This window comes from Plodia interpunctella, chromosome 5 (assembly GCF_027563975.2).
Source record: "Plodia interpunctella isolate USDA-ARS_2022_Savannah chromosome 5, ilPloInte3.2, whole genome shotgun sequence".
NCBI lineage: Eukaryota > Metazoa > Arthropoda > Insecta > Lepidoptera > Pyralidae > Plodia > Plodia interpunctella.
Window position 1 is genome coordinate 5,930,890 of NC_071298.1, and position 27,533 is coordinate 5,958,422.

General features: G+C 33.5%; 2 protein-coding genes across 3 annotated transcripts in view; one reads left to right on the forward strand and one right to left on the reverse strand.

Annotated features, from left to right (window-relative positions):
* The window catches only part of LOC128670105 (ATP-binding cassette sub-family C member 4-like), a 33,625-nt gene extending 18,278 nt beyond the window's left edge, over nt 1-15,347 (reverse strand). For both annotated transcript variants that reach the window (XM_053745497.2, XM_053745496.2), the window contains exon 1: nt 14,927-15,347. In XM_053745497.2, the coding sequence (XP_053601472.1) occupies nt 14,927-15,150 (224 nt within the window). In that variant the 5' untranslated portion in view covers nt 15,151-15,347. The remainder of the gene's footprint in view (nt 1-14,926) is intronic.
* A 4,248-nt stretch (nt 15,348-19,595) lies between these two features.
* Nucleotides 19,596-27,533, forward strand: part of LOC128669719 (uncharacterized) — a 28,024-nt gene continuing 20,086 nt past the window's right edge. The window contains exons 1-10 of the mRNA XM_053744773.1: nt 19,596-19,791; nt 19,949-20,080; nt 20,348-20,493; nt 20,908-21,592; nt 21,961-22,173; nt 22,594-22,830; nt 24,135-24,320; nt 25,129-25,371; nt 25,973-26,227; nt 27,038-27,254. Of these exons, the coding sequence (XP_053600748.1) occupies nt 19,783-19,791; nt 19,949-20,080; nt 20,348-20,493; nt 20,908-21,592; nt 21,961-22,173; nt 22,594-22,830; nt 24,135-24,320; nt 25,129-25,371; nt 25,973-26,227; nt 27,038-27,254 (2,323 nt within the window). The 5' untranslated portion in view covers nt 19,596-19,782. The remainder of the gene's footprint in view (nt 19,792-19,948; nt 20,081-20,347; nt 20,494-20,907; nt 21,593-21,960; nt 22,174-22,593; nt 22,831-24,134; nt 24,321-25,128; nt 25,372-25,972; nt 26,228-27,037; nt 27,255-27,533) is intronic.

Genomic DNA, 27,533 nt, shown 5'->3' on the forward strand with positions numbered 1-27,533 from the left:
TTTATCTATATAAATGAGATATTATTAATATAAAGTTACACAAGGCGGACGTAACCACGTTTGATTTTGTTTAGATAGTGTGTTAGTATTACACATATTAAAAGCCAATTATTTTATTAAGTCGGCTGATCGTTAGAACTACTTTTTAATCACTTTTGTATTATAAATGCATTAAGAAGTTGGTATCTAAACAATTTAGATATAGCGGGCTCGCACGTGACCAAGTAGCTAAATCTTGATTTCATAACATTTATCGAGGTAATCCACCATTTAAACTGCACAGTCTAGACTGGTACTTAGATAACTTATGAAAATGGAACTAACATTTGATCTTAGAATACTTAAATGTTGCAAGTATACAATTAATTGAATTGGGAAATGGATAGTTTTAACTATAATGCCAATAAGATTAATTTCTTATGTACCTACTGTAATTATCAAGATGTTCTTGGAGTAAAATTAAGAAACTGGAGGACTTGAGAAAACTGGATAAGATTAATCAAGGTTCAATGCGAACCTAGTAGACCAAACGAATCTATCTTAGTAAGTCTTAACTTTCGTCATACATATAAATAAATATTGAACGTATATAAATTATGACGTCCGTAGTTGTAGCAAGTGCGGACAAGCCGCTTTCTGAGGATCTAGATAGGTTTGACTATCAGCGTTTTTCAGGAATTTGTCTGCATAATTGATGTGCTTGTATGACAAACAATATAAGCATAGTATTTAGTGCTATTTATCATTCCGCTAAATGACGGTGGAAGTATGGCGAAAATAAAAGTAGGCTTTGTGTCACTAGGTAGTCGTGAGCCCTGAATAACCCACTGCTACAGGCGTGTTGTGGGTGTTTCGGGGTTCACCAGTCTTAATTGTTGTTAATGTTTGTGTCTTTCAAATAAAAATGCAGCGCGGGGCCGATATTAAAATAATAAGTAGTACTTACTAACAGCTGGTACTACAAGGGTGGCTGTCGATGTAGCATCGAAAATTATGGAAATAAAGTGCAAGTGAAAGCGAAATGTTTGCTATTAAATAAAAATACTGGCCGGATTCTGGCGGTGACACACAAACTCCTCGCGAGTTATGTACGCAGTAGAAAAAAGTAAATAAAACCATTATGAAGATAAACTTAAGCTAGATGAGCATAACCCTCTCAGATTTATCTTTGTTTTAACGTATTTTACTTGTCTGCGAAATTTGACTCGCATATCAAAAGTAGCTAATGTACTTAATTAAGTATTCTGCAAAAAATTGCTTAATTAAAAAAGGTATATAATTCAACCATATATTTAATGCATATTTCGCTCAATAGTTTGTTGCAAACTATTTTAGATACCACATATCGCTCACTTAATTTTTGGTTACAAAGTTTGATCAGAGATAGTCGACATCTAGTAAGTATAAATTTAAACTGTCCAGTTAACCACATTCTTATGGTAATCTATTGACATTTTTGTGTGGGCAAACCCTGCGATTTCCGTCTTCCTCTTGAAGATAATATCATATTAATTCTCAAATTTCTCTTTAAAAGGTTACACAATACAAGTCGTTATCCAAACTGCATAGATATCGGTGAATGTAAAGAAAAAGTGTTTTATTAGTGTGGACTTACGTAAAATGTGAGCTTTAACGTTGGTTTTTTGGTAAAAATTTACGACAATCAAAATTACTCAGAACAGCCAATTTTGTACCCCCATGCCCCCCAGGCCATGTGTCTCTCCCGAAACTGGGTTAAAAAATCAAAGGTCGCAGGAAGCTTGTCCGACCAGTCAGGAATTCTACTTATTAGTAAATTTGGTCTAGCCTGTATATTTTTATTAAGGTTCTGCTAATGAGGAGGTCTTGATGACTTCTGTTAATGATTGCTTGAAATATTTTTTTTCTATTTTAAATATCTGCTTCATAATATTAAAAATATTTAAAGTAGTCTTGTTCTAATTATAGTTATGGTGTTTTAATGTTGGTAAAAAGAAACATTACGTAACATCAAAAATATCATCCCTTTTAAAGATAATTACTCTATATATTCCTCTATATCTATGAGTTCACAGTTTTGATTAACGTGAACTGCCGCAAGATGTCGTAGTCGTAAAAGTTATGTCAGAGGGCGAAGTGCGGGTTTACATTTCACTTCTCACTATCGAATCGATTCGCAGTGAGACGCAGCGAACCAACCACTTTGCGGTGTGGTTGTCGTTGGTTTGATTGGTTAGCTGCGTCTCACAGCAAGTGGACTCGATGGTGAGATGCAAATAGCAAAGTCATAATATGCACACAGATATCTATAGGCGACTTAACTGCATGGCTTCGGTAATAGTGGATATATATATACACATAAAATAACTTTTTTGCAAGACTTCAACTTTTGAGTTTTTATTAGGTACAAGTACTGGTGTTAGACACTACGTACGTCATATTAACAAACGAAGTAAATTATCATTGTAACACACATACGTCTTTGTATCTCTATTTATTAAAACTTAATCGCACAGAACATAATTTGTAAAAGTACCTGTGGACTTCATGCTAAAAGCATTATCTAACAGGCAACCATTGGGTCGTAGAGAGCTATGTATGTATACCTGCTGAGTATGGAGTGTGCTTTAGCTATTTGGCCTGTACAACATCGCAGAGAATCGCCATTTTAGCGCTCAAAGGTCGTGTATTGATGCAGAGTGCAGAAGAAACCTGGATCACCTTGGAGCTTTGTTGGCAGATTGTGTTCCGCACTCTCTTTGCGCACACGCAAGTGCGCTAAATGTCAACATCATGAAATTGTAAACCACAAAATATTTTAATGACATTGCCTTTTCTTTTCATTGTTGTCATACAAATTTTGGATAAAAACGTTTTTCGTCTCGATATATCTAGATCATATAACACTGAACAAGTTTTACGCATACCTACAACACAATCGTGAAAGATTCGCTTCTACTTGATATTATGCAGAGAACATTGCATGATTATATTTATAAATGAGCCGTGCGTTTATAAACTGTACTAGGCTTTGTTTAACATTGACTGACTCGTATATATGCAGTGCGTTTGTAGGGTTACCAGGTCCCATTTGGTCAAGTCCTGAGAATATAAGGCATAAATACTGCTACTTCTTGTATTGTTATCAAGATAGACAGAGTTTTATATTTACCCCCGATAGAAAAGTGGATCGTAAGAAATTAAGAAGACGCTATGTGAGATACCTTTAAACGACTTGAATGAAATCTAAGACCAGTAATAATACACACTGTAAGAAAAAGTGATCAATGAATCCGAAGACTATGGTATCTTATATTAAGTGCAATAAATTCAAACTTTTCTAACAAACTAGTTAGTTACTCAATAGGTATATCTTTGCGTATCAATATGAAAAGAGCCTAGAGAAGATATAATTGTTAACTTAGAAGTTTATTGCGTAGGGTCAACGACAAAGCGTAGACTAGACATGTATATGTGCGTGCGACACAATGTGGTCGTACCATGCAAATCGCGACTAACCTTGCATTCACGATTTTCAAACATCACATTCAATCACTGCGTTACAAAGGTACCACATGACAATGAAACCAATAGCAAATGGCTGAGAATTTGTTTTATATATTGGTTTTACGGGTAAGTAGTAGTACTGTTAGTACGTGCTTAGCAGTTTGTACAACAAAGCCCGCAAAAAAATCTTAGAAATAACTTAAGGCTTATCGTTATTTAGGAGGTTAGCTATAGTACTTAATGATCAGTTTTTCAATTTTTTGATTATAAAATGCGCCAAGCCTTAATAAACTATTTAATATGACACACTGAGATAGACATAGTCGATTTTAGTTTTGAGAAATATTTATGACTTTATTATGACATGAAACGGAATATTGTTTCCTCCATATATTTTTCTTTTATCTATGGTTTTCTCTCTGTAAATACGTTTACTGTCTTCCACCAATGATATTATATTTCAAACAAACTTTTTAAGTTATTACAAGTTATTTACTTACCGATTCATACAGATGTGCACAACAAAACTAAGGTAATTAATACTTGCAATAAATAATTTACGGAAGAAATACATCAGCCATAGATAATTGTATGATTTCATTAAAACGTTAATAATGATTAGGTACATAAATTATTGGATAATTTTCTGATATTCATACGTTAGTCAGTATAAGTTTGCTTTTTGCATTGCCTTATTTTATAATACGACAGTACAAGTCAAGTTTCATATTACTTTGACAACGTAAATAGAATTTGAGCAAATTTATTTTAAATTCATGAAGTAAGTATTTTTAATTTAGACTAAACTGCAAACACAAATTTGGGCTTGGCTCACGGGTGACGTATACCTGCTGGCTTGATTGTTTTTTTAACATATACGCCAGATCGTTATTGCTTTGAGATGATGAACCCATTTTAAGTTTCAAATTATTTTAAGAATTTCAGCATCGTATGCCCTGGTCGGTGATGAATCATTCAGTCAGACTATTGATTGTGATCAATACGTCAGTTCTGGTAATACCTGATTTAATTATATATTTCATAGCGAATGTATAAGTAATAAATAGGAATACATTATGAGTATCGTACACGTGGCGATACTATAATGTGATGTGATAATTTTAATTGATTATTATCCAATTTCCTTAACATGAGCGCATGAATGAATTATCAACAAATAAATAAAACAAATGCCAGAACCAATAGGGTAAAAGTAGTAGTTAGACCTGCAGCGAAAGTACGCATTGTGGGAACCACGTCTGCAGTCCACGTAATAAATTGACTTTAATAGAAAAATTGGATTCGTGTCATTCAGTCGAATAAACGGCGAGTGAGTAATCGTTAAACACTACTTATATCATGTACTGAAGAATGCCGGTACATGCTCACAGTGCCATGTGTTAACAAGGCATGCGCTCTCTTTGATTAACACATCTTATTCGCACAGATTCAAGAACTTTAGGCCCGTTCTGCACTAAGTCTAAAATGAGATTTATTTAAATTTTCTGATGAACATGCCGCTGAGTCAGTATCTGGAAATTTACTGTCTCATAATATGGTACATTAATCCCTGTTCATCCAGGAACTGGAAGTACCTACTGGAGACCATGTAGTTCTACTGATTACTCTTAAAGTGCTCGTTACCTTATTGACAGATACATCAGATACGCCTATTAGAATAACTGCCCAATTTTCGGTTTCCTAAATTACAGTTTGGACACGATATAGCTAAACTAACTAACGTATATGCCAATAAAGAATCGAGAAATCGTGTAGAATGGTAGTGTGTTATATCCTGATTCTCAATTAACTAATAGATGCGTTATATTATCTACTCAATATATTCCTTCCACTAGTGGTGATCCAATAAAATAGTTATCTGCAAAATTAAATTTCGTTCACATTTTGAATTAGTGGACATTTAAATCTAGAACTTTTTTACCACCGACGGATTCTGTTATAATGTAGCTGCCACTTAAATATATTTAATATTATTATAGAATGCCTGAATTTATAAACCTGGATTGAAATATTTAAGCACAAACTTTATGGGAATGCTCATTTCCTGCCGATATTGTCATCTAGTTACCTACCTACTCAAACCCTGGCCCAAATAGACAATTGAACTAATCATTGGGAAAATGCGACAGGATGTTGAATTGAGCCTTACCAACTGTTGTCATTAAGTACTTGTTCGTTGGTAAACACAAGCTTGTGCATAGATGTCACGGAGAGGTGAGCAAAAATTGTCAAGCGCAAAACGATCACACTAGTAAATATTCAAAAGAGTATATTATATATATATACATGGTTGGGCTCTTGATCAACCATATATATATAATATACTATTTTGAAAATTATATATATATATATATATATATAAATATATGCTTTGAATTTGAGTAGATATATATATAATTCAAAGTATATACGCATTACTCTACTCGTACCTATGTACTATGAGCAACATTTTTGGGCTCTTGATTGGGTAATCTTTGTACTAAAGTTAATTAAATACAATAAGGTCTGGTACTGTCGAAACCATTAGAAGTTATCACATAAAGGCCACAGCTTAAAAACCAGTTTTTCACGTCATTCTTGTGCCTTATGTTGAATGGGTCCAAAGTTCTTCGTAAATTGGTTAATAGCGAGCCGGTTCCTGTGTCGTACGGGACAGTATCGACGGATTGCCGTCATTCTCCGTATTACCCAATGAGCAGACCTAATTGCAGTTGCCAAGAAAGCCAGCAATTGGACAGAAACTGTATCATGACTATTACAAATGACAATGGTTTTGAAAATATATCTCTATATATAACTAGTAGAGAACACAAGAAATTTTTACAAAATTGTGAATATTACAAAAACGACTTAACTGATTTTGATGCCCCACGAACATGAAAATTCTATTGACAGATCCTACATACCTTTTAAATTTCATCAAAATCAGACCAACGGTTCAAAAGTTATCGCGTTACAAACAAACAACCAAACATACATACAAAACAATATTTTTGCCCCAAGAAGAATGATAGACCTCGCTCGCTCGGTCAAATATATCTATGAATAAAACTCAATCGATTTGTGATGGTACGAGCAACGTAGGCTCCCGATCTGTAGCTACTGCAACACGTTCTAATGACTTACAAGTAGTGCTTACCAGGAAAATAGGTTTTCCTACTTTGCAAAGCTTGCACTTCACATTAGTAGAAATAGGTTATAATTGGAAATCCTTAAGGGTAAACGTTCCCTTCATAATTATTTATTATATTCATAATCATAATTATTTATTATGTTTCTGAAAAGATTACTAACTAGCAACACTTACTATTTTTAAGAACTCTGGGAATTGGGGAGTTATTTATTAATTATGTTTATTTACATACAAACATCATTATTTTGGAACTAGATTGGTAGAAATCCTTGAATTTATAAAATAACCTATAGGTAATTTTTAATAAAATGCCCATAAGTACCTACTTAGTTAAAGTATTACAGAATTTGTACAAAAGTTAACATAAATTAGGTTGATTTAGTAAAAATTGGTCAAAAAATGAGGTGAATACGAAACCTTCAAAATGAATATTAACTGTATTAATGTTAACCACGTGATAACACCTTCATGCTATCTTTATTAGTCGATCAATTTGCTGCGGAAACATTAGGTTCTGTATTATTGTCAGTGCATGGCATATTTGCGGTAAACAAGTTTAGGAAGTGGAACTGTCAATTGAATTTTCGCACCGTGTACGTTCTAACTATATTCTGGGATTTTACACAAACATTATAAAAGACACTGTCCTTATAAAGCAATGTTTGCATTATTTAGTTCTTGGTATTATGTTTGATCTAGTATAGTATGGTATCATTTGTTTTATTTTTATATTATCATTAATTTCATATAGGCAGTGTTAGTAGGTACATTGTTAAATGCGCAATTGGCAATTTGCACATAACATCTACTTATTTGTTGCGTATGGAATTTGCGCAGAATATATTTAGATTTTTTTGATGACAAACTAATTATAAATATTTATTATTTTAAAAATCAGAATACTATTGGGCCTACCTTGCGTTGTAAGTAGTAGGTACCTTTACTATTGTTCCCTAAAACAAAGGAAAATCAAATAGGAAACTAAAAAACAGTTGTCTCAGGTTGTCTTGACAAAAACATTGGGATTTTGTGTCATGCATTTTACTTTGTCATCGCATTTGTAATTGCTTTGACTTGTATTTTGTGACGCAAGAAGTTAATTTAATGAATACATTGGAAGTAATGTTTGCTTTATTATAGGCTCCCGTGGGAATGTGTTATTCCAGGTTATATTATATACAGTGTACCAAATTTCATAACAATCCGTCCAGTAGATTTTGCGTGATAGAGTAAAAACATACACGCATACATCCTTACAAACTTTCTCGTTAGTACCAACCATGTGTGATGAAATTGTGCCGAATTTCTTTCTTGGATTTATTTACCGGTTGGGTGACCCCATTAATATATTCTTAGAAAAATATTAAACCATTAATATTTTTTACGACAAATACCTACATAAATAATAAATATTTTCTGAGAAAATATTTATGAGAAAAATGCAGTATTTTATTTAGTATAATATAATAGATAACATAAGACAAAAAAAGTAAAAATACATATGTATGTAATTGTTTAGTTTTTAAATCTATAAAAATCTTTACTATAGTATTTTTTTCATTTTATTGATCTATGTCTATAGCACATTCCATATTATATTTATATATAGTTTAGGAAAATACTAACCAATTCGTATTTACTCGTTTTTGTAAGAACATAACATGTTAATGTAAATACATTGACTTCTGAGTTTATGAATAAATACTTAAATAGAGACAAATTGTAAATTTTGCGGCAAAGAACACCAATTAAGCTGGCAAGTTGTTTACAGTTAATTAATAGGTAGTTTGGTTGACCTATTTCCCAGGCTGTCGCGCAGATAGCAAAGTCAGACACGCTATTTGCAAAATATCGTGCGGTCGTGTAAATATATTTGGAACAATTTTATTTTCAGTTTATAATATATACTTTTTATTAGCACTTTTTAAAGTATACGGTTTTTTTATGTTTCGGATCCCATTTAACCTGTGCGAGTCAGTGAGTGACCTTAGGTACTCCAATGCAGCATATGTCAGGCGACTCTAAAATAATGCGACTATACTTATATGCCTATAGTTTTTATATGATAGTGGTGTGGAGTGAGTTTCAAGTAAAAAAACTTCACGTAAATTATTGACTGGGATATTAAAAATACAGATAATATAAGATAGAAATACAGAATAAATTTTGGAGACTTGGGTGAAATCGTATTTATCGTATTTTATTATTCAATTAATATTCTTACCATAACATTTTGTCTATAGATATCGTATAATAGACACTTTACCCATAAATTAGGATGTAATACTCCGTACTACTACAAACTCCATGACTTTACCTTACTAACAAAGCTACCTTATTAACAACACTACAAAATTAATTATCTCAAAACAACTGGATTATTGTAATAGTTGAATGACTAATTTATTACTTGGTTATTTATGTATAATATTTTTTTCTTTATCGTATTAAATTCTTATTCACAGTTATTTCCAAATTTTGAGGCCCATTAGGCAACACGTTCTAAACCTTTAAATCGCATTAGTATAATTTGAATTTTCATATGTTATCGTCCAAAAGATATTAGTTCGACTATGTATTCATATATCTAATATCTTTAGCCATTAATGATTCATTAAACATAAATAATAATAGATTATAGAGAATATAGAGATTTGCTTTATAATATTTTATTAAGATAGTGAAAGACCTTGGAAATGGGTGCTAAACTTTGACACACTGGAATGTACGCAATCAAGAGGTACGGAACTGAAAGTTCGCTGACTACTCGGAGAGTTCCCTACAAATTGGAATATTTGTAGGAAACTTCTGACGTCTATTCAAACAGCTTTTGGACTCGACGCTTTACTTCTGCGTTATTGTAGATCGAGGTAGCTAACTGTATTAATTATATACCTGTATATATTTGACTATGATATGAGACAAGTGTATAGCAAATTTGTTTTAATAGTTTTAAAAGAATTTACCATTTCTTCTTATTTCGAAATCAATATTTTCCTAAAACAATTTCCAAAATACCATTTGTGTCTTTACCTATGAAATCGTTAAATTACGATAGACATCTCCTTATCAGATCCTTAGCAATATCAGTCGAATCATTGAGAGTGATGATAATATATTCAAAACAAAATATATAGGAATGAAGGATGAGATAGCAATATGTCTGGTTAGAAAAAAGAAGAGGTTCCCAGTAATTCGAATTTTGTGTCGTGTTCGAAATTTGCAAGCCCTCAGGAAGTCGGCACCGCAAACGAGCTTTGTAGCGAGTTACTGAAAGCCTGGTAGGTATACTTATTTTTATTTATTAGCATAAGAGATGTTTACGCTTGGCCTTGGTACTTTTTCAACCAATTTGTGTAGCTTATTTACTACTAAATACTTCGGGTCAAGGATTGTTTTGGTAACCAATTTTGCGAATTGATTTAAATTTGTGAATATATTAATAATATGTGTAGAAAGAAAGATTTATATGAATATAGTATATATATATTCATAACATGTAATTTTATTTTATTTTCAAGCAAATCTGGTAAAAATATTTTAAAAGTTTTTTTTCTGTGACCACTGAAGTAGCTACACATAAAACGTTTCTATCCTTCGCCAGGTACCGTCGAGCAGTATCTCCAGCTGTCACTAAAAAGTTGTTTTACTTATTAACTACAGTAGAACCCAAACTTTTTTACCACCTAAACTTTTTTTTACTTTAAAACATTTAAATTTTCTAAATTTTTAAAATTTTCATATACAACGTTTACGTAATTTTGTTGTAAGCGTTAATTTTAATTTGTTTGTAATGCGTGGAGGTCAATGGAAAATATTAGGAGCTATAACAACATAAACATAAACAGTTCTTGGAGACCTTGTAGGAAAGTTGATTGAGACACGGCCTCTTAGTCATACGATCACAGACTTATATATAAACATACGATGTGTGCGAAGCGCTCGATTAAGTATTCGAGTGAAATAAATTGTTTTAACTCAATCAGTATCGAATACGGCATACGCGAATATTGCGCAGTGTCCAAGAATTCATACTTGCTTTATTCATCATTTTAATTTGCGGAATAGTTCCTTATTCTCTCTTGCACAACAAAGAGGTGATTGACATAGTAAGTTAGTCACAAATGAAATTATTATTTCAGATATCATTGCCGGAATGATACTGCGCCGGCTTTCGCGAGCATGCTTATTTGACAATATCTATAAATATAATAAAACAGTAAACGCATAACGGGCTTTGTCTGAAGTTATTAAAGTAAAATAATTATGGGGGTCTTTATGGGACTAATAGAAGCAAAAACATTTTTTTTAAAGTTTTGTCTGTCTGGCTGTATGTTTGTTCGCGCATCACACAAAAACTATTGGATGGAATTTTATACGGTACACAGATACGTTGCTTGAACCCGAGATATAGGAAATAATAAATTATCAGCAGATGTACGAAATTAAGATATGTTACATACATTTTGATTGAAAAAATTGAATTTATTGGATTTTAAATAATAAAAAGATCTAAGATTGAAGCACAAATCAATGAAACAACATTGAAGGATAACATAAGGTACTGCAGTGAGTAAGCTCAATGAAAACTAGATTAGCAATAAGACGACCTCAAATAGCATTGTCTAATGTCTAGAATTAATTCGCTTTGAAATCTATTTTATGTTGGTTGCCTCGACTAGTGAATCAATAAAAGAATTTGCTTGCGTCGTACAAACTCATACTTATATTAATTTATATATTAATTTAAACTGCACGTTGTTGTTGACAAAGTGTAACAAACAGAAATATTTCCTATTGGAAAGTACCCGAGGTAAAACAGTACACTAGCACAGTTTAAATTTAGAGAACTCTCCATTCAAGCACTTGGACCTACTTTGCATATTGCAAACACTTCTATTGACGCATACTTTCGCCATTTTTTGTCACCAAACCTTATTTTATATCCTACAATGTCGGTAGAAATTTAATACACGTAAACAGGTTTGGCGTCAAATTACTTTTTAGGGTTCTGTACCCGAATTGCAAAAATCCTCGTCATTTCGTTAATAACGGCAAACAGACAGAGTCTGTCGCCACAGGTCAGAGCCACTTTATGTCGAAACTATTAGGACTACCTAAACAGCTGAAACTAAGTAAAAAGATTATTTTTTATGAACCATTTTACAATTATCAAACAAAAAAACACTAACATCAATTGAACAGAAACTATGTATAATATCACATCTGTGCGTGCGCACAGGTATATGTATTGTATATAGATATGCATTTAAAATTACATTGAGGTTTTCAAAGATTACAAAACTTGTAAAAAATGTAAACGAGATTATGAGATATGATGAGCTACTTTTAAGATATAGCGCATTTTCTAAAACTATACCTATATTTATACAAATCAATATAAAAATCAAGTCAAGTGTTTTTACTTATATATCCCTAATTTATACTTACTACTACAGAACCCTTCAAGGGTGAGGCCGACTCGCACTTGGCCACTTTTAACACGATTGAGGATTATTAATCTTAATGTCAACCAGAAACTGATTGAAGAAACTATCTAGCCGATATCGTTTCTTCAAATGGTTGACGTCGTTTATCACATTTATTAATGTTGTTTATTAACTGGTGCTTTAAAGTTACAGCAGCAAGAGAACTTTGCGGAACTTGAAGTTAATAAATTAAAATAACTAGTTTAGTGTAGCGATTAATTATGTATTCTAAACTGCATAAATAACTACATTGCATTCAACAGCAATAAGTCGAACTAGTTACTATTCCAAACATATAGGAAATGTTAGGGAGGAAAAATACAATGCACAAATGCCATATTATATAACAGTTATATTTTTTACATAAATTCTTAAGATCAATTAATGTAACTACGTTGGTTCCTATTGAGTTCAAATGTTAATTGAATGTATAACTTATGGCTACGACTTACTTTGTTATTTATAAACCTCCAAGACAAGAGCATGACTGAAGTAATACAAACATTGTATTTAAAAAGTTTCAAATTTTCTGACGACAAAAATATTGGTATAAATAGAAAAAATAGATATGTTTAGGATCATTAACTCAGTTCAGCTGCAGCATTATACGAAGGTTTGGTTGGAAAGTCCATTTCCAAAAATAATGAAATTATAAAAACAAACTTACAACAAATAAAAAAATTGTAACAACTTTTAATACTTAAGGAATCATTATCATAAACCAAATAAGTATTAAATGTATTGTAGCTGTCGAATACACATAACTTTCTTTGCGAACATTTTAGCAAGTTGTGACGTCACTTGTTCGTGACATTTAGTATGAAGCATTTGGACGAGTTCAACAATGTGTGATTTTATTTCTGTACTGTGTTATGTCTTTACCTTTGAAATCATTGTCATCATCACATTAAAGGCTATCGAATAATACCTAATCTACTAGTCTATTGTCAATAACGTAACATTTATTTAATTTATTTATATAATTAGTTTTATTTTTTTTGTTTTAGTAGTGTTGTAAATAAATAATAATATATATTGTAACGTATAAAAATAAAAACACAATAATAAAGTAATTCCCGCCTATTGTGGTACTTTATCACTAACGAATGCTAATAAATTAAATATTATAATTGAATCGAAATTATACGTATTTTTTCGCATAATCATTTTAAATCTAATTAATAGCACCAGATCATTTGCGAGATGGAATCACGCAACACGGGTTCCGTAATACTATAGCTTTTTTTATATAGTTTTCAGATTTCATTACTGACATATTATTATGCTGCAAGACATTGCTCCTTGCTTGCTAAATTACATGATCCTAGTTCAATGGGAAGAAATGAAGTGAAGAGAAATGGCCATATCTTTTGGTCGGTTTTGATCGACTTAGAGTCTATTTTTTTCACAGCTGTAACATGATATATTCGCTTTGATACCTCTAAACGTTCCTAAGAAAATGAATACCGAAATATAAATGGAGGACGACCAGACGATGAACGAAGTAATCCTATTAGGGTGTTGTGTTACCATTTGTGATACGTAACCCTAAAATAGTTAGGATAGGCTGATGGACCAAGGGACGTATGGTGTTCACCTTGAAATTTGATGAGTGCTGTGAAGTGCATATTGTGTCCATGTGAATTATGATCGATAAGGCAATTAATTATACTTAGCCAGTGAATTCTATGGGTAGATGAAATATATATATATTATCTGTATTTTGTTCGTGCGATATTAGTGCAGTCTAGTATATAAAAGAAATGATTCGTAGGGTTCTTCGAGTATCGTCCAAAATTAACTGATAAAAAACATGAGTGTAGAACGACAACTTCCTTTGTCACAATAGATATATCGTAGAGAATATGTACATACGTACGTATGCTGAAAAACATCTAAATTCAATTTTTGTAGACAGTCTGCAATGATTTCATTTGGTGTTTATACTTAGTCGATACGTATTAGTGATATTCTACTGGTCTTGAGTTCCATGAGAATGTGAAATACGTAAGTATATTAGAATATAAGAAGTCGTGTGTGTTGTATAATAAACCCCCTGCAAAATTGTTCAGCGGTTTAAGCTCTGCCTTGGTAAGGATTATAAATACGGACGAATCTGGTACGGTAAAGCCAGTTAGTTATACATACCATTTTAAAATATTTTATTTAATAAAATTCTTGAATCTATTTTAGTATTTTTGGCTGAAACATGAATTTTTGCTTCTCAAATTTTAGACTTTTATATCCTTGCATATTATAAAACATAAAGTCTTCTACCGCGTCTGTCTGTTCGCGATAAACTCAAAAACTACCGCTTGCAATTTCATGCGGTTTTCACTAATAAATGGAGTGATTCCTGAGGAAGGTTTAGGGGTATAATTTATTATGTTTTTACCCGAGCTAAGCCGTACCACTAGTTTAGTTATAATTTTGTTAAAATTAGTGTTTATTTTAGGTAAGTTTCATTCAATTTTACTTAGGTGTACTTACATTCAACTCATGTTTAATTTATAACCGGACTTTAGCATTTAAAAAACAAAATTTCTTAACTTATTGTGTATATGCATTCTACATACTTCTTTGTTTAAAGAATATGAAGTTTGGTGTTTTAGTAAAAGTTTTCTCAAGTACATGCATATAAATCCATATAAATTTATATATTTTGCTTACAACCTTGCGTAAGATGAGGTCAAAATGTGTAAATTTATTATGCAAGTACAAAGACATACGTGTGTTAAGTGACACGCTTACAATAAGTTTATTTGGAATATGTTAACGTAGCTTAAAGACAACTTACTTTTCAAGGCGATCTCCAAGTTTGTCGGAAAGATGGCTGTCCTTCGGCTGCGTGAGGTCGGAGTCGTAGAGGTCCCGCTTGAACCCTCGCCAGAACGTCGGCATCATCCAGAAGAACCATGTTCGCGAAAAATAGTTGGCCCGCAAATAGTTGTTACTTTTCTTTTCGCGATTCTTAGGCGGAATTTTTATTGGATCGCTGGGGTCTTTATTTCCACTGACCATTTTTGATAATAATTAATAAACTATTGTACTAAAAACAGTTACTGATTTTATTATCTCGAAATTTCTTATTCACACTATAAATTAATAAAATACTTGAATCGACATTTTTGTCGGTGAAAATGCGCGCACGCGCAGGGCGCCTAGCAGCTGCTACACGTAGTGAGCGCTAACCTCTCTCCGAGTAACTGAGCGTGTACATGAAGAAGGCAACTTATAATGGCTAGTAGTGATCTGCTGCGTCTAGGCCGCTCTTATGCTCTTCCACTGTTTGAATATTGTCATATTTTAACCTGTGTGGTAGTAAAACTGTTAGAAGACTTCATCAAGTTAAAATACAAACTGTTTTGGATTTTTATTTTAACTTGATGTTAATTAATTAATTTTATATGCCCAATTGTGGGACATAGTGTACATTTTCACAATACTCCATGTCAACCTGTATTACCTATGTTCACAAAATAAATGAATTTGAATTTAATGTAAGTACCTATGCAAAATGAAGAGCGAAGATAGTAGATAGAATATAAGTACGTATTTATGTTTCCGGTATACCTACTTTAAAACAGATTCTTCTTATTTTCAAAAAAAGACCACTTTATTTGTTTATGTATTATTCAAATTCACATAGAGCACTATTTGTTGCCATAGATAAAAGTAAAAATGCACTGGCATTTATTGATCTACTATTAAATTTTATATGCAATTTTGAATATGCAAAGTGTACCTCAATAAGCCTTTGCTCACCACGAATTTTAGGTTTAGTATAAAATAAGCGGTTGTGGTGTAATGGTTAAGACACCCACCTATGAACCGAGAGATCCTAGGTTCGAATCTGTCTGTATATCAATCTGACTCATGTATAGTAGTTGATATCGACCACCGCTTGCTTCCGATGAAGAAAAACATCGTGAGGAAACCTGCATTCTGGTTGGTTGGCTTGTGTGTGCAACGGAGACAGTGGCAAACCACTCCATTAATAGTGCCAAGAAAATCGTTGTGTGTGTTCCACGTAATGACCACAATCCTCATCCATTATCCAGATTATGAAGAAAAAGATAAAATTAAGAGTTCAGACCAATATACTTACATTAAAAGCTTTACCGCATTTAAATCGAAATCCAATCTTGCACGTAAATACAGCTCTACATAGGCTCAAGAAAAAATGTAAAATTATTAAAAATTAGTGCACTTGGAGAGTCTTGAAAAAGTCTTTAGAATGACAGCTTTTTAACGAGCTGAAATCACATTCGCATACCGATTTACCGTGGCGCCGCGGCTGGTTCCCTACTTGGTAGCGAGGCGGTTATGTTCTTGGGGCGACATACTGAAAAGGGAATAGTTGCTAATCCAACAAGCCTAAATATTTTAGACATTTTTTACCAAAGCGGTAGATCTATAAATGAAGCTCCATTCTTGAATTTAATTAAAAGGCACAATATTTTTTAAATCTCATTCTTATTAAAAACTAGTAGCCCTAAGAACATCGCTGTACCTTTTACTACGTTTCTTTGTTAAATATTTAATACTTGGTTAGACTGCTCAAAAATTTAAAATATATCATTCAAAGATTGGTTATGAACGTGGACTAAAGCGGCACTTGACCAGTAAAAATAGGGATTATATTTCAAAAAGTATTTGTGCTACAATAAAAATCTTTTATATCTTACACCTAGTATACAACACAAATATTAAGTAGTATAAGTGAGTAGAAAAATATTTCTGCAATCTACGAGTAATTAAAGTTTTCCTTTCCTTGCTTGCACTATACCTAACTTTTTATATACAAAAACCAGAGGCATTTAATTTTATTCCTATTACTAAACAAGCTCCGAGATGGATATCACGTTCTAGGGCCAGTAGCAACTACAAACCAGGTTATACCAGGACAAGCTATTTATAGCTGGCGCTAGCGGCTTGTAAGGGAGTGGATCGCAGGTCTAGCGGCAACTATGATAAATATTGTAAATGTCTGGAGATTAAGCGACGCCAGGGTCGTTAACAATAACGACTTGGTTCAACATCTTAGGCCTTAGTAGTGTTGCTTAACCACTTTTTTATTTTTCGCTCGTCTGTAACTAGTAGAGTCATTCCTTTTTTCGACGTCCGGACTATTTATAAAATGTTCTTTCCCATCGCACAAACAACAGGTTGACTAGATAAAGACACGTTGTTATGCATTGTTATTAATTGATACTGATGTTTTGTTTATTTGTTGATTTTATAATTCTAAATAAATAAGTCCTACAGGTGTTGCTAACACAATAAAATGTTGGATAAAGAAATAAGACAAGTTTTTGTTAATTAAAATTGGGAAGAAGATACATTATAAGAATGTACACTTACCTAATTGATATATAAAAGATAGTTTCACAATGTGGTATAGCTAGTGCAGAGATAAACACATGTTGGGGCATCTAAATACCGGCGAGGTGTCTATAAAAATGAAAATAAATATCTTCCCGTTGTGTCTGATAAGGACGCGCAACGGTCTGCATGAGTCTTTGGTACCTCCAACGACTCTACTTGCCAAATAAATACAATTTCGGTAAAAATATAACATACCTCTTATATCGTATCAACATTACATAGTACTCCTATAAAACAAAGTCTGCCAGTTTCTAAGCCTTGTTCTTTTAAACCACGCAACAGAATTTGATGCAGTTTCCATTGTTGTTTAGACAGTTTATTCCCAATGGTTACACATAAATGATCCCGTGCGAAGCCGTTTGCTATAAGTATTCCGTCATATGTAAGTAATATATTTGTACAAGTATAAAAGGTACAGAACAGTTTTAACTTGCATAGTCTACCCATAGAATGAAACTCGTTTTTACGCATTAGGTTACGAGGTCACTAAATTTCTGTTGTGGTCTTGTCATGTGTGCGATGTGCCGCTTGCGATTGGTATAGTGTTAGATTGGTACAAATGTGTTCCGGTAGCAGTAATCTTTGTATTGACTGGCATTGTAGTGTGCACTGGGGTCATCAGTCTGGCGGCCACAATGCGGCGGTGTCAATACAGCTCTATTGACAGCCCGTGTGATGTGATGGCCTGTCATTTATCAGTTGTATCATGGTTGTATCTCCGCCCCCTTACAGTCATCTAGACCAAACAAGACTAGATATTAGATAGAGCTACACTGCAAAGATATTAAAATTATCTTTCGTAGACTTTTCAAATTAAAAAGACTTATAATTATATCTACGACTAACTTTTGTCCGCGGCTTCGATCTGGTTTTTCGTGAGTCCGCTAATAACTTATTATTGTCAATATCTCGGGTTCTAAGTAACGTATCGCGATTAAACCTATACCACATTTTAAGTTAGACTATACCCTATGCAGCTGTGAAAGCCGCATGAAATTATATCCAGTTGATTTTTCGAACAAACATACTGACACATACAGACAATTCTATCAATTTCAACAAAATATATTTTGGCTTCTATGACCCTCATAATCATTATTGTTCTTTAATGTCTCCTATGTCTGTAACAGCCCACTTACAGTTTTAATATATGTGTGGATATATATATAATCTGGATAATTATTTAATGAAATTAAAATAAGTACATGTTGTTTAAACTTAGGTTAATTTTTTTTTTGTTTATTAGATATATAATTTACCTGTTGTAGTCTATAATTTAATTATTGCGCATGCGATTTGATACTGATGTGTGTAATAGACATCATGGTATGATACATGTCACTGGAATAAAACCGATACACGGCATTCAGACAACAATATACCAGTATTACTTTTTGTGGATATTTAAAGACTGAGTATCCGTGTACTGGTTTCATTTACTGTATGTTATAAATATGCATGTTATTTCAGGTTTTATCAGGGTTATTTTTTTTTCTTATTAAGGAACAAAAGAAAAGTAGCACAACGATCGTGTGAGTGAATTTATTCAGAATCATTCAAGATCAAGTCAAGAAATATTATATCCTAACGAATTTATGCATTACTAGCTACGTCCGGGGCTTTGCTCCCGTGAGAATTTCGGGATAAAGTATCCTATGTGTTATTCCAGATTATATTCTACCCGTGTTCCAAATTTTATAACAATCGGCCAGTAGATTTTGCGTGAAAGAGTAACAAACATACATACACATATCCTCACAAACTTTCGTGTTTATAATATTAGTAGGACTATTCCGATATCATTAGTTCCTCTCGTCGTCCTGAAAACACGTGCAAGAATCTAATTTGAAAACTTTTCGTTGTAAATATGATCTTATGAATTTGTATTATAGATTTCAACCATGAGGAATACGTAAGGAGGGGGATGACTGGAGAACATGGATTTAATAAGTACTTCGACGGATAATCTTTTAATTCCAAGCTGGAGAATTCACAGAAACATCAAAAAGTTTTTATCATGGGAGTAAATATGTTGTATCATTATTCGATGAAGAATATAGAATGCTGTGACACTAATGTCAAAATTTTGTAAGTCAAAAATGTTTTAGAAATAAACTTTGGGTTTAATTAGCAAATTACAAGATATATCTTATAGAATTTAATAAATTTATGTATGATTTCTATCCGCATATTACAAACGATGTCTTTATAATTTTAAAGTAATATTTTTTTTGTAATACCACATGGGATTCTACTCCTTGAAGAATGAGCTCGGTAAAGATAGTCTAAATATTTTAATATTAGTCTAAATATTTGCAGTTAGATATTCTTAGCGTGTAGACTTAGACGGTCAAATCAATGAAGATCTGCTAGTTGCATTTTTGAGGACGGTATAAAAATTTAAATTAAAATTTGAATACGCTTGTTCCAGAATAAAGACCATGATGACAATAAGGGGGATACCAAAGTTCCCTCCGCAATTGGAGCCGAAGAATCGATGAATACGCTAATACTTTGGAATATTTCCAAAGCTCTTCAACGGAATCCTAGCCTTGATTTAAAGGTATATAAAATTCAACATCTTTGAAATAGATGTTTGTTATATATGCCAGACAAATTTCAACAAATTTTGGTGTAAAAAGGCATACCACGAAACATACATTTTCCCATATCGCGTGCGCATCGTGTTAAAAAGAGAGAATTCATGGACGCAATGTCGTGCTACATGTTTTATATTTTATGGTATATTTGTTTTAGTATGTAGGTACTTTTTATTCCGAAATTTCAACGGAAGCGAAGCTGGTCAAATTTCTTATAATTTATTTTGTAGACCGCCATAAGAAGTGCTCACGATCGCCTGGACAACACGCGGGATGTAAACAAGATCATTACTCAGTCTCCGGAGGAACGGCATCTAGCTTGTGCTCTGCTCGCCTGGCAGGAACTCGGACACTCCACGGCAGATAGTCTTTATCGGTAACTATTTCACATACAATTAACCAAAACATTCGAATTCATTCATTCAATACTTCAGAATATCGTTCTTGTTGGTGAAGTTCTTTCCATCTCTATCTATCCTCAGCCATTGTTTCGACATCCCTGTACGACATCAATTTTGCTCCTTCTAGAAATATTAATGATTAATTAGTATTTCATTTGAGTTGAGAAACAAGGCTATGACTTTAATTTTTATAAGTAGTTTTAACTAAATTTGTTAGTAAATTCTAGATAAACCTTAAATAAAAAAAACTGGTAACTACTTTTAAGTTTTTTAAAATATATTTAGTTTTATTTTTAAAATATATTATCCTACGAGTAAATAAGAATACAATAATAAAGATATAGTAAGTTATCCAGTATTAAAATATATTATTTTGCTTTTACCTATAGATTCATTGAAAATAAATTGGGTGATCATGAAAGGAGAGCAAGTGAAACTCTTACACAGAACGCAAAAATTAGAATATTAAGTCCAACAGATGAATCAGAAACTTTGGACTCTCATCAAACGAAAACTTCGAAAGATCAAGAATGTTCCAATAAACAGAAATGCAATAAAGAATCAAAGCCTGTCCTAGAAAAATGCGCTCATTGTAACAAAGAGCCAAAATCTAATTCGGGCAAATCGGAAATTAGCCCACATTCCAAAGGTATTAATATAAATTGCAAGGAATCACATCCTTCTCGTGCAAAATGTATTCGTAAAATAGAAAGTTCCAAAAGTACGACCATCAATTGTAATGAGGCGTGTTGTAGGAACAATGCACATGCTACTGCATCCAATATTTGTGTTTTAAATAATACAAAAAACAATAACCCGGAACGTTTGAGAGCTACGAAATGTCCATTCATGACTTCTGGATGTAATCCAATATATAAATATACAAATGTCGACAATTGTATTAATCGCGATAGCTGCACACACTTTGATACTGATTCTCTTAAAGGCCCCGTAGTAACATTGCCCCCAGACACTAAAGTAGTGATGAGATTAGATAATGCTTCGCCGTGTGATCGACATCGAGGAAAAAAGCCTAGAGCAGGAGAGAAGGATATCATGAGCAAAATAGATGCGGTTAGTACCAATCCTATTAATGTCAATATCGATGTGAAAGTATATCTTTTTATTGGCAATACAAAAGTGGATGGATATGCATGTTATTTGATCATACACCATATGATACTTCTATGTAGATGACAGATAAAGTGTTAGTAATAGCAATTAAATAATCAGTTGTCTGCCCATAGCTATACGTTTCTTTTTCTCTATATACTCATAAAATCAACTAATAAGTTTAATAAACATTTTGTGAACTTCACTTATTCATAAATAGTTGTTAAATTGCTTTCAGAGGACCATGCGATTTATCTGCGACTAAGTATCTTGAGGCAAGTCTTAAATTCGAGGTGATGAAATTAGTTTCAAATTTATATCCATTGCAGGCTTGTTGTATGGATTCAGCTTGTGCGGAGCGCCTTGCGGAATTAGATAAGGCTACTACAGAGCTGCGTAACAGGGCAGGTCGGCTGGCGCGACGCGAAGCCGAACGCGCCGAGCTGCTCGAACGAGCCGAGGCGGCCTGGAAAGATCTCGAACTTGGCTACCAGCGCCGGTTGCGCCTCGCTGAAGAGAAGGAATTTGATATCGGCAAACAGGTTCGTTTTTATAATAGCTCATGTTAAACAATTTCAGTTACCTTTTTATATGCTCTAAAATTACAGTAAATTATTGTATGTATGGTAACTTTTGTTAGCTGTTTCTATAGATACGAAAAGACTTGGTCATAAATTTATTTCCCTGAGGCATTTTTTTCAAAGATGTCAATAAGTAAAAAACTTTACTTTCCAAAAACTTTAATGCATTTTAGATAATCTGAAAATCAGGTTAAGACGATAAATATTGTAAATTCTGCCACTACGACCGCACCTGACGATTTATTTCCTTGTCTGATCTAAATGACTCAACATTTTTTTAGTTTTTGTTTTGGAAAGTTTACCTTTTTTCCAAATCCTTATCTCTTCATTATATATCTTATTCTGCTATGTAATTAATATACAAAAAACTGCCTTTGATAGACCAAGAAATTAATAGAAGAGCGGAATAGTTACAAGACAGCGTGTATGAACTTGGCAAAAGTGTTGAAAGAGAGAGGGGATGCGACAGAGAAAGATCGTCAGAGCTTGGTCCAAGTAGAGAAGGAGATGTGTTCATTAGCCTGTATGCGCATGCGTCTGAGTGAAGAGGCGGCGCGCAGCGAGGCAGGACTTACCGAACAGCAAATAAAAGTGACCCAGTTGGACAGAGATCTACAAGTAAGCCTGAAAAACTTCACGTTTTCTTCGTGGACCAACATATTGTGCCATCCCTTAACTTTATTTAGTATGTTTATTGTTCTACGATGTGTCGAAGTGATATCTTTGCATTTAAGGCTGAAAAGCGTACGCCATTCTTGCTGTAGTTAATAAGTTTATGAGTGCTTTACAGAGTCTGCTCAGATTCATGGCTTTGGTGTTATGTATATGGGGTGATATGTATTTCTTGCCACTATATATTTTATTCTTTCACATGATGGATGTTTAAATATTTACACTATCATCTTGTTTTGGAGCTAGGTCAGTTTATTGATTTTGTATTTGTCCTTATTTATTTATACATATCTACTAGCGATGTCGACGATGTTGGCACGACCGATTATGATAATTTTATTTCTTGGATACCTACCTATATGTACTATATTACGTTATTTTCTGTGACGCACATATAAAATCCGACTGAATTCTTTGAACTCATATTTATTGTGGAAAAGCAAATATAATTGACCAATTATGTAATGTTGATAAATAAGTAAAGTACTCCTTTGGTGTATATTTAATATCATATCACCTTTTTGCTAAAAGCAGTTGGGTTCTGCTTGTTTATTAAATTAGTAATATTAATTTTGTATGGCCAATTTATTATTAGAACTGCACAACGTAAAATGTTTTGGGAAGTGTTTGAATAGTACCTACAAAATAGCAAGAAATCGCATTTCCTACTACTTGATGTTAGAAATGCGAAAGTTTGGGTAGGATGGCGATGTTTGTTACCCAAACGCGCTAAATCTTCTGAACAAATTTCTAAGAACCTTGGTACGTGGGTAAAATGTTCCCTATAAATAGCATATAGCAATAGTGTTTTTATTACGAAAATCTTGGGACCGAAGGCCCGGGGTGCAGCTAGCATTATTATATACCGAAATTTGAATGTTTTATATTTTAGGGTCTTCTCCATCGGTTAATAGGAGCAAAACCTAGAGGTATCGAATCCAGTCTTCAAATATGTTTGTCGAATCAACTACTTAAACACTTGCTTGGCTTTACCTTGTTATAACGTTATTAGTAAAAGCTTTCAGTTGAAATTTTACTCGTCTCTTTTTAGTTATGATTAAAGTACACTATTATAAGAAACAATCTTTTTTTAAACCAGAGGCATCGCTTCCGTGAAACAATCGAGACAATAATCCTATTTACTGTTCTGGATATATGGGAATAAATTGAATGCAAATGAAATGGTGAATTATTTTCTTTAGTTGTACGGAAATATCAGGACACGAGGCGTATTCTTTTTAATTTTGTAGTTTAAAGAAGAGCAAACGCGAAGGAAGCTAATTGGCATCCAAGGCGAGGCGGAGTCAGTGCGCGCGCTGACCATCGAGGCGGAGCGGGCGATGCGCGCCGAGCTGGCCGCGCTACGCGACCAGGTGGAGGCGGTCTCCAAGCAGCTGCTAAAGGAGGACAACGAAAGCATTAAGATAAAGGCTGAGGTAAAACTTGCACCTTAGACTTCTAGGGTGCAAGCCTATCTTGTGGTCTTTTTTTAGCCCTCTTGGGCTCAGTGCAGTACAATCAGTTAAATAAATAAAAATTAAATTAACTTTTACTGGTGACAGTATAATAATAAGCTTGTTTAGCACTTTACATACAGACATAGTACATACTTTATAAATACCAATTTACCTTGACTCATGTGCGCACTAAACTCAGTAGAATTAATACCTTATAGGGAGTGATGACCTCACATAAAGCACGTGTTAAGGCATGACTTATGTGAGAGATTAGATACCTACATCAAGTTGTTATAATCTATATGTTATCTATGCTTGTTTATTAAATTAGTAATATTAATTAAATATGTTGTTAGTTGTCAAGTTGTTCACGAAAATGCAACAAATTATTTAAAAATTTTTCCAACGATCTTTAAATTCCAGCTGAAATTTTACAATAAGCTAGTATGCGACGAATTGTTGTTATCTAATTTAATTCTAGTTAGCAACTTCGAGGTTTGTATTTTGGCTCACTTGGGTATTACTTTAATATTATGATATTGATTACATAAGAGGTTTATAAGAACATCTAAAAACTTAATTTCTGTTGGAGATCCATACCTTCAAACTAATATTACAAATGCAAAATTCTGTCTACTAAACAGATTGGTCGATTTTGATGAAATTTGAAATAGACCCGAGATCAAACATAGACAACTGCGGATGTAAATGCGGGCAATATCTAGTTAGGTATAAGTACTGCGAACCATTACATACATTTTATTTCATCAAGAAATTCCTATTCTAGCTCGAGAGTATAAGAAGTGAAAAATCCGGCCTAGTCGAAGACTTGGAAGGTTGCCAGGTGACGTGTGACTCGCGGCTTCAAAAGAAGATGGACGAGCTGAAGAAGGCACGGGAGAAACTTACGCAACTCAAGGAGAAAGTCATGGAGTGCAAGTGCGTGATACCTATTGATGCCTCTGTCGAGGTGAAGCGCACTCCGTCTCTTGCAGCCCTCTGTTCTTGTACCCCTGAAGATAAACTACTGGTTAGTCGTTATAAGCGTTTTTTCATAGATTGTCATTGAAAATGGTTAGTTATTAACTGATAAATTCACCATTCAACTCGGTTATCGTTTAAAATAGGATGATTGCAATTATTATTTTTTATCTTAGCTAACAACTAGGTGCAAGCATAGCTGGAGTAAAGAAATCGGAACATAACAGAAGTTACAACTCACATCTGTAAATTGGGCAAATATAACAATAGAATACATAATAGCTAGTACCTGTAAAACTAATTAAGCAGTTTTGTTGAAATATGTAGCGAGATTACCAATTTGCTCATAGTCACTGTGCAGGCGTACGTTTACTAGAATATTAATTACATTATTGTATGTCTTCCCCTCTTTCTTCTCTATATATTTTAGTAGATAATGAAATAAAATTCTCCCTTGAGCATATTTACTCCTGTTTACTATAAAGAGTCTTTATAATACTTTCCACAGATAATGAAAAGTGAATCACGCGATAAAATTTATCTCTTTACTTATAATTTCATAAAATGATTATCGCTTAGTAATACTATGCTGACGTATGATGACAATGGAGAATCCGTTTTATGCTGATTATCGATGACTTGGCTTTAAGGAGTCGTGTTCCTGTACTTCCCTCCGGAGCCAGCTGCTGTCGAACTTGCTGTCAGATCTTTTTGGAGGGCTGCAAGCCGAGCTGGGCGATGTGGCGGCTCAGATGCCGTGCCAGTACCTGAAATGTTTGGAAGACAAACACAACTGGGACAAGGCATCTTTAGTGAAAAGCAACCTACGTAGTTATTTCTCAAAGTTGTTAATTGGAGAACTTGATATAGCCATAGCTACAGCTATCGAAAATTATCACGCCAAGGTTAGTGTTAATCCTTTAATGATAAACAAACTAGCTTTTGCCGGCTAGGAAAATCGCGCGGGCGTAGCGCGATTTTCCCATGGGAACAATTATTTTTCCGGGATGAAAGGTACCCTATGTCCTTCTACATACTTCAAAGTACATTAATGCAATTTCAAGATTTGTTGAATAGAGAGAGCGTGAAGAAGTAATAAACAAACAAACTTACTTTCGAATTTATACTATTAGTTGGATTAGACAATTTATATTAGTTGGTAAAATATTACTCAACATTATAATTCGTTAGGTACATGTGCAAATATGTACTCTTAAGTGATTTAGATGATCATTTCTAGATTAAGATTGCTGTAGAACGACGAACGCAGTAAATATATAGAGTGTGATTTAATTTTTATGTAATTACATACTTACGAAATCAATTGAAACCTTTGTTTTCCACTTTTGGGACACCGTCAGGAGTTGAATCGTTTAATAAATTAATAGGACACACCTTTAATATTAAACCCCTTCCACATGACCCAATTTTACGCCCAATCTGATTAGATTGACAATCAAATTGGCTCCTGTGGATGGAATATGAAATTCAAGGTCACTGGGTGGTCGGCATCGCCCGATTTGGGATTGCAACCAAATATTTAAATTGGCGCTTTAGTTGGGTATACGTCTGGACGGACGATCAGATTGTACCCAATTCAATCGGCAATCAAATTGGGCAACCAGTGTGGAAGGGGTTTTAGGCAAAATAATTTTGAAATATAGCAATAAACAATTGAACCCGAAAAACTTGTAATGAAATTGTTTGTAATACAGTGGGTTGGGATTTCGTGTGTCGACACAATGAGAGCGATCCCCGACACCGACACAATGAATAATGAAGGCTGGCAGGAACGAGCGATTGAGCGTCGAGCACAGAAGCTCGCCAATAGGTTGGCCGAGCAACTGTTCGAGGAGAGGGCCGACGAGTTGGTTCAGCGAGCTAAAGATGTTGTCAAATCGGGGCCTCCTCCGTGCGAGTGCAAAGAAACAGGTAGATATTTTGACTTTCACAAGAAATGTATCATTTCATTTTATTATCTTTCACAAGACTTTACTGATAAAAGTATTATCAAGGCTTGTGAAAGCAAAAAATATTGTTTAATTAACTACATTACATGTGTTAACAATATACCTTAAACTAGTTACCCGGTCCGGCTTCGCCTGATTTAAGCCTTCGGGAATAAATTGTCTAAATCAAAGTGAAAACTGAATCAAAATCCGTACTTAGTTCAAAAGAAGAAAGCTTATAAATAGACGGACGCGGAAGGCG